Below are 12,795 nucleotides of genomic sequence, written 5' to 3'. Positions count from 1 at the left end.
TTGCTTATAAAACCGGACCTCACTCATTTGAAGAGAACACCTTTTAGAATCCCTTTAGAACCTCTTCAGGCCTTTTCTCAAAAAACATCTCCAGTGTTTCTAGTTCTCCCCAAACCTTCTTCGAAAGAATAAGAGATCATTCATCTCAAAACCTTTCTATAACTTTCCATACCTAGTAAGTTTCTGATCCCTGTAAAGATCTTGTCCCATACTTTCAACATCTTTCAAAAGCTTTTCTAGTTTTTATAAGTGTGGAAAATCTTATCGTTCTAGACTACCAAATAGTTTGAGTAACGGGAGAATTTCTACCAAAGAAATTTTCTTACTGCTGCACCTGTACTTCAATATCTACATTCTGTAACCTTTCAATACTGTTATTGTAATCTTTCCATATTGTTTGAATAACAGTTATCTCTTTTAATTTCTTCCTTACATCTACGTTTACATACCCCACAAACGGCAGGTTGAACCGCCTGTGGATGGTTTGTACTCTACTTAAAAGCAATTCTCTGCAATTGTTATATATCGCTTCCAGTCTCTTTATTATTTATAATGCTCATGCTTTTATTTAATTTTATTTATTTAATAATTTTCTGTGTAGAAATTTGCACTTTCATATTAGAATATATTTTTGCCGTTGCTAGATCTAGAGACATATCTGAGATCCTTTACTTATTCTCTCAATATATTGAATATTTTGAATATCTAGAATGTCAATTAAAAATTACATACGTCATTGTTGCTTTTATCTTTTTATTACAATCTCCCATCTTCCTTTCTAATAAACGAAAACGTACAGATTAACTGGTCTTATCTTCTAAATTAATATCCTTATCTATTTATAACCCCAGATCCTAGGCATTTATGGTATATATATATATATCCAATTACGATGAAGCATCTTGGTATATCACCACAATTTGGTAGCCATCTGTGCTTGTGTGCCTAAAGACAAAAAACGCCAATTGCTTAATGGAATGCATGAGCTGCCGAATGTGTAGTAATCGAAAAATTGGGTAGGTGTGGCCCTGCCTAACTCTGCATAGCCGCCTCTTCATATGACAATGGTGTCTAATATTTCCTGATGATCGAGAAAAATCTATTAGGAACATCAATGTTCAAGTTGACTCGCCGGTGGATAAAAATTCACGAATTTGAATATGACCTGCGTACACAGATAACGACCTCACAACATCCGCATTTGTGTCTTATTAATGTAGTACGTATTTTATGGCATAAGATAACCATTCACCTGCTCACATTATTGATATTGAACAGTCATGGCTTCAACTTGCCTAGATGCAAAATTTATTCATCAAGTTTTCTAGTAACTCCAACTGTTCTCAACTTACTTACAATTTCGGAAAGTAGTCTCAAATTCTATTTTGCACCTTCCCCCTTTTCGCAAGTGTAAGAATTTTATGTCAATATAGTTTACATATCTTAGACTTTCGTCAATCTTTACATGAGCCGAGGAAGCGAAAGGGAGAAAACAAAAGGAGAATAGAGTACAAAACAGTCGGTTGCCTTAAATTCAAGCCCGAATTCGATGGATTTAAATTGAGAGACAACATATAAGAAAGCATAATTTCCATTTCATCCGATAACAATTTACATAATTTAGATTTTCAAAAATACCAAATACATACTTGACTTTTACCTTTTGCGATAATTTTGCACATTTTCATCAATTATCATTGTCTTACTACTAACGAAAATGTCATTTTATTTCGAAAAGACATCAATCCCCAAACCTAAATTTAAAAACCCTAGCAAACCACGCCAAATCAGCTAAAGTCGAAAACCACCCAAATTCTAAGCAAGATGCTAAAATGAATTCTAGGGAGTGCAATTTGGTCTTTTCAACGTGGTATTTTGTTTAGAAATATGTGAATGGTATTTACAAAAATAGAGATATGTAAGTGGTCATCGAAAAAAAAAATAGATATATTTTTATTATTCCTTAATCATCAACCATGCATGCAGGAGAGCCAACAGCCTCGGAAGCAGCATCCCTATATAACTCGATCATCTCCATTTATGCGCGCTTTCTATCCTTGACTCTAGTTTTTGGTTCGGCCTACTATTTTTTAACACAAGAGTCTAGATAACTTGGCAGTTTGCATTGCTTCGCAACAGCCATTCTCTAAAGGTGCGTTTGGTTCAGCATTTTGAAAGCCCTTTGGGACCTGAAAGCCCCTTGGGGAAAATTTGGGGTATTTGGCGATCATTCCCCAAGGGGCCTTGGGGTGAAAGCTGGCCTTGGGAAGGTTGAAAGCTCAATGTTGATCCCTATTAAGGGGGTGTTTTGTTCAGCTTTGGGAAATGACTTTCGGGGCTCAAAGCCCCTTCCCAAAATGCTGGATTGTTTGGTTCAGTATTTGGCCTAGCATTGGCCAAATGTTAAACCAAAATTTTTATCCCCAAACTACCCTTAGTTATTTTAGCTTATTTGCCTTTTTTTTTCTGTTCAAGTTGTTCTTCACAGGTGGTCGGCGAGGGGCGGCGTACGAGGGTGGCCTGGATCGGGTCGAGAAGAGGCCGGAGCGACCCTCTGCGAGGGTCACGGGACATCCAGGCGGCGCGCCCGGGTCGCGTGACCTCGGGCGACGCCGGGTCGCGCGACCTCAGGCCGCCGCCGCCCGAGGTCGCGCGACCCCGCCGAGGTCACCGTCGCCCGGGTCGCGCGACTCGGCGGGCGGCGGTCCGCGACCTCGTCGCTCGGGTCGCCTCACCTCGCAACGGGCCGCCCCAGACTCGCCCAGCCGACGGGCACGCCAGGCAACGCACGGCCCAGAGCTCCGCGATGGTAGGTTTTGTTTTTTTTTTTTTAATAAATAAAATAATTCTCAAAGTCCATTTGCAAAATAAAATTCACCAAACACAATATTTTGGCCAAAGTAGCTTTACAAAATATTTTTACCAAACACCATTTACATTTCCCCAATGGACTTTCACCCAAAAGTATTTGCATTCCCTCAAGTAGCATTTTCAAAGTTGAACCAAACGGGCCCTAAAAGTATTGAGCTTTCAGCATTTTCGGAATGCTGGACCCTTTATTAATGAAATTTTGTCAAGTTCTTTTTTTTGCCCTCAAACACTCATTAGAAATCCAAATTTACCCCTTTTAAAAAAACAAAACCTAATTTCCTCCCTGCAACCCCTGGCGTCTCTTCTCGCGTCTGCTCCAAACCTTGGTGTCTGCTTCCTCTCCCTCGCATATGTTGTCTCGCTCAACGGCGCTCGCTCAACCGAGCGACCGCGCTTCTTCGCTCGGTCTCTCCCTCGTGTCTGCTCATCTACAGGTTCAATCTCTCCTTCACCTCGTTTTGGATTTTCTTTTTCGCCTTTTTTTGGGGTTATTTTGCTTGCTTTTGGGTGTTGCTGATTGTGCCCTCTTGATTTTGTGCTTGGACTAAGTGATTGTTGGAAATTTCGACCTGCATGTGGCTTATACCACTGGATCAGCACTGTTGTTTGGCTCGGCTGCAAGTATTTGGTGTGATGGGTTGCTGGTTCTTCGCTTTTTTTGTTGTCGGAGTTGGACTGGACTTTTTGGTTGTGGTTTCAAGAATTGGACTTGCATAGGATGATTTTATGTATTGCGATGAAGAATTTATTTTTGTTTGTCCTGTTTTGAGTAGACACTGTGAGAGATCACGAATGGTCAATTGTTGATTGCGGTGGATCTGTCCCAATTGAATGTGAGGAGGGGGAAGTTAACTGATTGGTTGATGTCGATTGCGATTGTATCTTAGGTCCTTTGAGATTGTTATTTGTGTGTTAACTTGATTGATGCTCTTCCATTATTTCCCTTGGAAGAACTAGTCAAATTAATTAGGCCTATCCCATTTTCCTTCAAAAGGTTGTGTGCAAATAGTGACATTTTTCTGCAGGTATCTTGGATTTAAGAGAATTGTTCCATTAGATTGTAAAAGGCTTGTGGAAATTCTGGATTTGCATCAGATTGGGACACTTTCACAGAATAATTTTGAAGTTGATGTACATTTGGCACATGAGAAGAAGATGGCACAGCCAAGTCATCGTAGAGTTATTGTCGATAAACCCAAGGAGGAGGATTACTTCTACGCAAATCCTCTAGAGTGCCTTTGTGAGCAGCCTAACTGTGATGATTTACAAGGCCCGGGCAAGAGGAACTCCAGTGAAGTCTCTAGTTGATTGCCGGCAATGATAAACTATCGTCATCTGAACATGGGCTTGAGATTCAAGTTGATCTCTCCAAAAGTTGCAGCGCACGATACAGCTGCTTTATTTTTCCTTACAGAGACGTTCTTGAATTCGATGCACGAGCTACTCCACTTTCGTCATCGTGAATGGGTTTTTGTTTGTTCATGATAACAGGCCAACAAGAAGCAGCAAGCAAAGAATTCTTGCCTTCCTTTTAGGGCAGCTGCAAAGATAAATTTATCATTTTTTCTTGTCCATAGTTAACGATTGTAATATGTTGAGAAGTCACTGAAAACGATTGTACATTTTGCTCTTCTTGTGATAACGCAGAATGAAAGCTTATTTTGGTTCATGTCTATTATTTTGGTTGGTTGGGTAAGGATCGTTTAAGATGATGACTTGAGAGGCATCTGCAATTCATTTTAATTTTGGTTCAGCTACAGAGATCGTTTCTTCTGGCAAAGCAGTGCCATGATGTATACAAACGTAAGACTGGAGAAGTTTGGTTCTTTGCCTACTCAATGAAAATTGGCTAATCTAATACAAATCCCCGTAATTTCTTTATTCCGTCATAACTTCATATGAATTGGAACTTGCTCGCCAAAGTAAGGTACACAAATTGCCGATGATTTAAATGAGGGTAGTGCTTCAAATGATGCCTGGCATGGCACGTTTATGTCATTAAACAGCTATAAGTTTAAAAAATATTTAATGATGTTTGTAATTTTTAAGGATAATGAATTTCTATCCTCAGGGCATATGTTACCACATTTATTATAATGAAAGTATTGTTTTTTTAATTGAGAAAGTGACCACTTTGACGTGAATTTTTTCCATTTGATTTTTTCTATAAAAAAAGAAATTTTATTTTTTTAATAAAATTGTTTCCGCTATAACTTTAACATTATTGTCAAAATTTAAATTAAGAAAGTTGCAGAAATTATTTTTTTTCAATTTTAAACACATAAAAATTAAAAAACTTAAATTAATCACCCATATGGGCTTTGCAAATGTGTTTTCTATCAAACGGCATTTCTCTCAAAGCTGCTTCTCAAAGGACATTTTACCAAACAAATCTTTGCATTTCCCTAAAGCCCTTTAGGCTAAACTGCTTTGCATTTCCCTAAAGCTCATTGAGAAAGCTGAACCAAATGCAGCCTAAATCCAATTCCCCACATTTTCACTATGATGAACATTCTCATTTCTCCCAGTTCCTCATATACTTCGATCTTGACGAGAGCCGGAGATGTCGTGATTATGAACCAACTTTATAATCTGTACAGAAGAAGATGTAGACCCATGTTTAATTTTACTTGCAAGACTTGTCCGGCGGACCAAACCAAAGCTGCAATGCGGCGACCCATCTGATCTCCTGTGACCCCCCTCCTCCATTCACATCTATAACCATGCTTGACTATCCGCTGGCAGTGGAGCCAGTTGCTGCCTCATAATCCCATTCAAATCCGTGCGCATTTTCTTGAAGCCTCTCAGACAGGAGCTCACACCCATGTACTTCGATAATCATTCTGTTCTTAGTGCAATGAATGTGCTTTTAAATCCGTTACATGATAATACAGGTGCCACATCATCGCTAATCTTATCCTTAAAAGGGCTAAGCTCGTGTGTGTGATTAAGATAGGCTCATGTTGACTTGATTATAACGTGGGCCAATCATTAATCCACTGTCGTCCTCCCAAGATCTGTTGGGCATTCCTTAATTCCCATTGTGACCCAGCAATTGGCCAGCTAAGTCCGATCGAGTCTCTCCTTAATCATCTCTCTCTTGAAACGTGTAGTCACCGTACGAAAAGAATCCAATCGAACTTCAGCTTACGGCATATTCGCGTGTCATATCCTCTAGCTCGCAAAAGCTTGCTTTAGGGTGTGTATAAAAAGAATGTATTTACATTAGCAGTTTGGGGCTTTTAGGCCATGGTATCATGAATAAGGGCATCTAGGCAAGGCCATGGTATCATGAATAAGGGCATCTAGGCAAAGAGCAATTCATAGTTATAAAAGCAATAAAGTTAGCCAAGTTAAAGCTCATTGATGCAGGAGTCCTATCTGCTAGAGAGAGAGAGAGAGAGAGAGAGAGATATGACCGTGGGAATTCAAAGTTACTCATGTGGTGTCAACCTTTTGTTCTTCTTTAAGTGGCATATTCTCTGAAGGGGGTCGGCAAAAAACTTCAAGAAGAAGACAAGTAATTTGGTGCATCCTCACATAAAGCAAACCTTAGATCAATCCACTAGCAGAAAAATAGCTAATTACCACCAAGTTTTTACAGCAAAGAGAAACGAAAAAGCACTAGTTCACGTACTTTGAGGACCGAAAAGGATTATATGATCATATCCCTTTGGACTCCAAAGCCATTAAAAGAAGAAGCAAAGACGATGCAAGGTGAAAAGGACCCCCATCAATTATTTCCTCTTTTGATTTTCAGAAGCCAAAAAGCCCTAGCTTTTCCATATGGATTCTCATTCTCTGGTCCATGGTCGGTGTTACGTGGTGTTCCCTTAGCGGTCCGAACCTTTTTACACCTATGAACTCTCCCACTTTGCGAAATTCTCATGCCTCCCTCCTAAGCATATACCATGCGCCCAAAACCAAAGTCAATTTACTTATTCTGCTAAATTGAACAAAGTAAACCCCATATAATATCTCGAGCTGGACAACGACTTACTTGTTCTAACCAAAAAAATTAGTGAGAGATGTGGTGTACGTAGCTCATGCTACATCATCATCTACTTTTTGTTCAGGAAAAAAGAAGAAGAAAAAGATGTTATGCATCTAGCGGAATCGTTTTAAGAAAGACCCCAGTTCATTCTAGAAAGAATACTTTAGTCACTAGAAACTTTCTTTTAATCTCTCGTCATGCTGCTCATATAAAAGCTTCATCAGCACACCCATTTCTTTATTCAAGATACTCTCTCTCTCTAGGGATGGCTCGTTATTACCGCAACAATTTCTCTTACTTATTAGATCACTTCTCTTTCCCTCTCCACCTGTGCTTCTTCGTCCTCGTCCTCTTCCTCGTACTGGGTTTCTCGTGGTACGTCAACTATGAGTACATGGTCGAGGACTTGGTCACTCAGGTGAAGCTATTCCTCATGCTTTGCCCTCTCGTCCTCCTCCTGGTCGTCCACTTCTTATCGGCCGAAGACTGGCGCCGGGTCCCGCTGATAGTTTCTCTGCCGGAGAAGGAGTCATTTCACCGGGCCGGGGGATCGCCGTGGGGTGTCGCTCTCCTCCTCGTGTTTCTCCTCTTCATGATCTCACGTCAGTCTTCTTTCCACGAGCGATGGTTTCCCTTGGTGACTAGACGATCATGAGGCATAAATTAGATGTGTTACATTGTTAGCTACCTGAAGAAGTTGATGGAACTGATCAGATTTGATGTATGTATACTATGCATATATGTATAAATTGAACTCCGATCTTTCCACTGTTTTTGTTCAAGATGATATTGAGTCGCTTTACTAAATCAGATTTATTGTGCTCATAACAGGGACTACTTGGTCCTGAAATCATATATTTCAACTTTTCATCTCTAATTTTAGATGGATCTTGATGAATACAAATGACCTTGAAAGTTAAAAACTTCGTTGATCAAGAAGCAAAATTTCCTCATGATACAGACCGGTATTGAGCGTCTTTAGTCGGATAACCACGAAACGTTGTGCGTCGATGCGTCGATGCATCTAGCTTTGACACACCTCTTTTGTTAGGGGTGTTACCAAAATTATTTCCAAACTATATCCAATGTAAGGGACGCGACCCGGGATCGAATCCTGGGAATTGGAAAGAGGAACGTAATCTACAGTAGGAATCTGTAGACTCAGAAAGATTAACATTAATTTCAGGGGAATAAAAAAGAAGAAATAGAGGGAATATATCAATGTCATAAGCTGCCATCAAAGAAAAGTCAAGACAATACAGGAAAGGCGACATTACATTGGGGGGTAATAGAGCAGAAGCAGTACCCTTCAAATGTCAGTATCTTATTGCAGTGCACGTGAGTCATCGGTCACTTTAGCAGGCCCACGGCCCTGCATACGAAGCTCAGACCAGAAGAAAGAAGTGGAAAAATATGTGTCTGCCTATTCTTCCAATACTACAAGTTGGACTTCATAGATTCAACTTCAACTGCTCTGCAATGTTGGTCTGTCTTTAACGTGATGGGTTACTTGCATTTACCAACTCTATAACTTGATTATGAATTGAAGCAAACTATCAACGTTCAATATAGCCATCTTTTCCTGGCCAAAAGAAAAATATAACCATCAGGGACTACATCCTAATCCCACCTCCAATCTGTGTGTTTGACTGTGCGTGCGTGCGTGCGTGAGAGAGAGAGAGAGAGAGAGAGAGAGAGAGAGAGAGAGAGAGAGAGATTCTCCAACATTTCCGGAATCCATATTCTCTTCTGCTTAACATTTCACTTTGCACATGAGAACACCATCCGTCAACAAAAACAAACATCAGACCAGGTTCTTATTAAGCTAAAATACGCACACACTTCTTCTGCTAATACATGCATATCCTAGCATAGCAGAGTCTCATGAGCTCCTTGACTAATTAATATACCAACTCGTCCTACGCTCAAGAGCTTAGAGAGTTGGTTTAGTACATTAAAAGATGAGACCATGCAGGGAAGGTTGGTAGGTTATGAGAAATAAAAGAAGCAGGAGAACTAAAGCTACGCCCCAAGGCGAGCCTCCGGCTCGATGGATGGCCCCAGGCTCGGACCCTGGCAGTGGCAAGCTCAGGTGGCTGCCTGCTGAGAGCCAGTGGACCGTGATAACCAGAAGCAAAGGGGAAATCACCAGTAAACGCTGCAGTAGCTCGGAGGCTGTGGCCATGACCGCATCGTAAACTACGTAACCCAAGATTCCACCGACGACTATGGTGGCTGCTGTGAGGAACCACTGATCTGATAAGTTGAAACCTGCAATGCTGGATCGGGTGGCCCAAGCCATGAGTCTACCTGGGAGGGTTGATGGTGAAGGGATGAATGAATTCTGGGTAGGCACTACACACTAGACAATGGGAAGTGGGCACCTGTTTTATTTATTTAGCAGGGGTTGTGTCCTTTTTCTGGTAGGAGGAAAAAATAATTGAGCCTGTGTTCTTCCGACTTTTGTCCCGTTATGTTAAAGACTGACTCAGCACTGTCACATAAGTCGCCTAGTGAGAGATTTACCTCTTACCATGTGTAGGCACGTGACTGAAGATCCAGCTTCACTGAGGTCCCTTCTTCAACCCGGACCACTATTGTGCTGCTTGGTGTTGAAATGGTGAATCTTATCGCATAGACCACCTATAAAAGAAAGTTACCCCTAGATCCGCAGAAATCTGCAAGATACAGCCACATTCTTGTCCACAAGAGGGAATTCCAGGGCAATGCAAATCATAAATTACATGTGCATAAAGAATCTTGTTGCACCTGAAGGATCTTCCGAAACCGTTCTTTCGGAGACAATCAAACAACCATCGTTCAAGCCGACGAGTATGAGAAGTTTGCCAGTCAAAGAAGCACCTGCGTCATGAACAATTTAAAACAGTGTCCTAGTGCAGTTTCATTCTTTTCTCAAGCCAGATCAATAGAACTGGTTTGAAAGGAAACATTGCATGTAAGGGCTGCAAAAGGAGGGAAATAAAAATTGTGCATGCCCACCAACTTCGACCGAAAGAATCCATCCTTCTGATAAAGGCTCGTGGGTTTCATTTTAGAATAAACTTAGGTGCTTACCAGTCGCAAGGCCAAGGTACGCAGATTTATCTTCATTACTGATATCTTATTCTTGAGAAACCTATTTTCAAAAGCACAGTTGACAAAAATATGCTGCCATCAGATTTCTAATTCTCTGGACACAAGTAGTAGCTTCATTATCTCCTACTCGTTACTTCGCGAACTTAGTAAATCCAAGCACAGAAGAGCAATCTAAAAATCATTTCCTAAAGTAGATGCCCAATTACCAATGAAACAATTCTAACCATCTTTCAACGTGTAATAGTGCTCGTGCAAGGGAAGCTATTCCAGACTGCATCAAAGAAAGTCCAGATGAACATGAGATGATCATTTGCCTCAGTATAATCTTCACCATTAGCAAATGCAGAATTTCAATCACAATACATTTGAGTATCACTTTTTTCAAGGATCATATAACTTGCCAAGTCAAAGCGTTCTTTACAGGATACACGTTAGGTTCCTCCACTCCAAGATCTACATTAGGACAGTTTAATTGTTTATAGAAAACATGATCAAGAAGAGAGAAGACAAACAGTATGAAAGATTCCTGATATTGAAGTCTAACCTCATCCAGCAGCTTCTTCTTTGATCCCTTTAACAGAACTGGCATTCACCTCAACCCAACTAGAACCTGGAGCTTTCTTTAAACCCCTCCTTTTCATGGATAACCACAATTCAGCAGCATCAGTCCAACTACTAGATAAGGAAGACATGCTTGCAGCAAGCACATAGTTTGCGCCAGCGTCAGGTTCTAGTTTAATAAGAAGTTTCATCAGGTCATCATCTAACTTAACAAAATGGCCATGGTTTCTGCAAGCACCAATGAAGCTCCTCAGAATTATTGAGTTGGGCTCCATTGGCATCATCTCGATAATTCTATGAGCTTCGTCAATCAAGCCAGCTCTTCCAAGCAAATCCACCATGCATCCATAATGCTCCATTGTAGGCCTGATACCATATACTTCCTCCATCATTTGAAAATATCTCCGACCTTCATCAACCAGACCCAAGTGGCCACAAGCTGACAAGATTCCAGAAAACAACATGCTATCTGGTTTTGGCCCAGCTTGTTCCATCTGGTTGAACAGAAAAATAACATCTTCTCCCCTCCCATGGTCTGCTAGGCAAGAAACCATTATTGTCCAAGACTGCAAATTCGTATCATCCATTGACCAGAAGATTTGGAGAGCCTTCACAATGTGACCACTCTTGGAATACATCTCAAGAAGAGCTGTTCCGAGGGCTGCGTCCAGACACATACAATTCCGGATGATGTACGAATGGATGGACTCCCCTGCTCGGAGATTGACCAGATGAGAACAGGCAGAGAGCAGGCTCACGAAAGTAACAGAGTTAGGTTTTCCATTCGCCAGTCTCATGCGTCGGAAAATCTCAAAAGCATCCAAAGGAAAGCGGCTGGAAAAATCAAATATGAGTACTTAGCTATGTTTCGATCAGAACCATAACGTGGACCGCAACTATATCACAAACCAAGAAAATTAACAAGAACAAAAGCAGACTAGAAACAGACAATGTAGACCATCCACAAAATAGGTCATAGTTTTCGACGATATGAAGCATGCAAAGAAGAACAGTGGCACACAATGCCCAAAAAATCAGAAGGCCCTGACCCCCGCTGCATAAGCAGAAAATGTAGGCTAATCCATCCCCACAAGGTGTTTGAGCTCGCACTCACAAGTATGATCAGAGATCGCCGAGAACGTACCAAGCAACATATCCCGCAATCATAGAGCTCCAAGAGGCAATGTCCCTAGTGCGCATTTCATCGAATACCTGCCTCGCGAATCCAATCTCACCGCAAGCAGCATACATACGAACGAGGGTGTTCCCCACATACGAGTCCGATCCAAGACCCACTTTCAGAGCCAAGGAATGCACTCCCCTGCCTTCTCCAATCCTGCCACACTTGCCGCAAGCCTTAACGACAAAAGGGTACGTGAATTTGTCGGGCTCAATCCCGGTTCTTCGCATTCGAGAGAAGAGCTCAACCGCTCGCACCGGGCTCGAGTTCTTGGCACACGATCTCACGATCGAGTTCCAACCGAAACGCGAAGGAGCGTGGGACAAGTGGTCGAGAGCCGACGCGGCGAGCGGGAGAGAGATCGAGCACGCGTGGTGGATGAACCGAGAGGCCAAGTGCGAGTCGCGGCAGAGGGCGGTCTTGAGGAGCAGAGAGAGGAGCTGCAGGAGGTGGATGGTGGTTCTCGAACGTCGGAGGAAGGCGGCGATTTGGCCGGAATTCATCACATAAATCGAGCTAATGAATGAAATCCGCAGCCGTGAATTATCTGGTGTCCAATTCCCCAGTACTCCTCAAGAACGACTTTTGCTAACTCGAGTAAGGAGCAAATAGATAAAAATTCAATTTTTTTCTCAATGCTTTGTTACTACTTGAAATCTTGGGTCACCATCCTCATGCGAAGACATTTAGATAGGATCTTCTTAGTAAGCTTCCTCAACTCATAATTATATCTAATGGGTTTCGGTTCAACGGACAATTCAAAGAGTTAGTGGATACTAAGGGCGTGTTTGGTAATCAATCTGTTCCCGAAAATAATTTCTGTTCAGAAATGATTTTTTTATTCTGTTCCCGGAAATAATTTATCAGCATTTGAAAGCGTTTGGTAACGGCCCAAAATAGATTTCTATTTCTGAAATAGAAAAAGAACAGAAATGCGTTTGTTAACTACACAAAATTTCTTTTTATTAATAATATTTTAATAATATATTAAATATTTTAATATTTTTTTCTTTTTTTTCTTTTCTTTTTTTCTTCTTCTCCTTCCTTGCCTATGGCCGGTGAGGGTGAAGGCTAGACACTCGCGGCCTGCGCT

The 12,795-nt window shown here is 41.3% G+C and overlaps 2 protein-coding genes across 16 annotated transcripts; one reads left to right on the top strand and one right to left on the bottom strand.

Annotated features, from left to right (window-relative positions):
* Nucleotides 1-7,090: 7,090 nt before the first annotated feature.
* LOC115679233 (uncharacterized) lies at nucleotides 7,091-7,814 on the top strand. Its single transcript, XM_030602839.2, has one exon. It carries the CDS (start codon nucleotides 7,131-7,133, stop codon nucleotides 7,518-7,520), a length of 390 nt encoding a protein of 129 aa, XP_030458699.2. The 5' UTR covers nucleotides 7,091-7,130; the 3' UTR covers nucleotides 7,521-7,814.
* Nucleotides 7,536-12,276, bottom strand: LOC115679232 (pentatricopeptide repeat-containing protein At5g48910-like). Of its 15 annotated transcripts, none has more exons than XR_008816174.1 (6): nucleotides 11,667-12,276; nucleotides 10,506-11,356; nucleotides 10,293-10,414; nucleotides 9,635-9,727; nucleotides 9,392-9,543; nucleotides 8,654-9,227 (listed from the first exon to the last, which is right to left on the bottom strand). XR_008816174.1 is itself a non-coding variant. In XM_030602835.2 (3 exons), the coding sequence occupies exons 1-2, from the start codon at nucleotides 12,203-12,205 to the stop codon at nucleotides 10,507-10,509; spliced, it is 1,389 nt and encodes a 462-aa protein (XP_030458695.2). In that variant the 5' UTR covers nucleotides 12,206-12,276; the 3' UTR covers nucleotides 10,271-10,414; nucleotide 10,506. The 15 variants fall into 15 exon arrangements, 1 of the variants encoding a protein (XP_030458695.2); XR_008816172.1 differs by lacking the exon at nucleotides 10,293-10,414 and adding an exon at nucleotides 9,941-10,001; XR_008816179.1 differs by lacking the exons at nucleotides 8,654-9,227; nucleotides 10,293-10,414 and adding exons at nucleotides 7,536-7,553; nucleotides 8,172-8,447 and having other exon boundaries at nucleotides 9,392-9,727.
* Between the last annotated feature and the right edge of the window lie 519 nt (nucleotides 12,277-12,795).

This window comes from Syzygium oleosum, unplaced genomic scaffold (genome assembly GCF_021117445.2).
Source record: "Syzygium oleosum isolate NSW1041296 unplaced genomic scaffold, Sole_v2.1 Sole_v2.03, whole genome shotgun sequence".
NCBI classification, from domain to species: domain Eukaryota; kingdom Viridiplantae; phylum Streptophyta; class Magnoliopsida; order Myrtales; family Myrtaceae; genus Syzygium; species Syzygium oleosum.
This window is presented reverse-complemented; position numbering and strand designations above follow the sequence as displayed.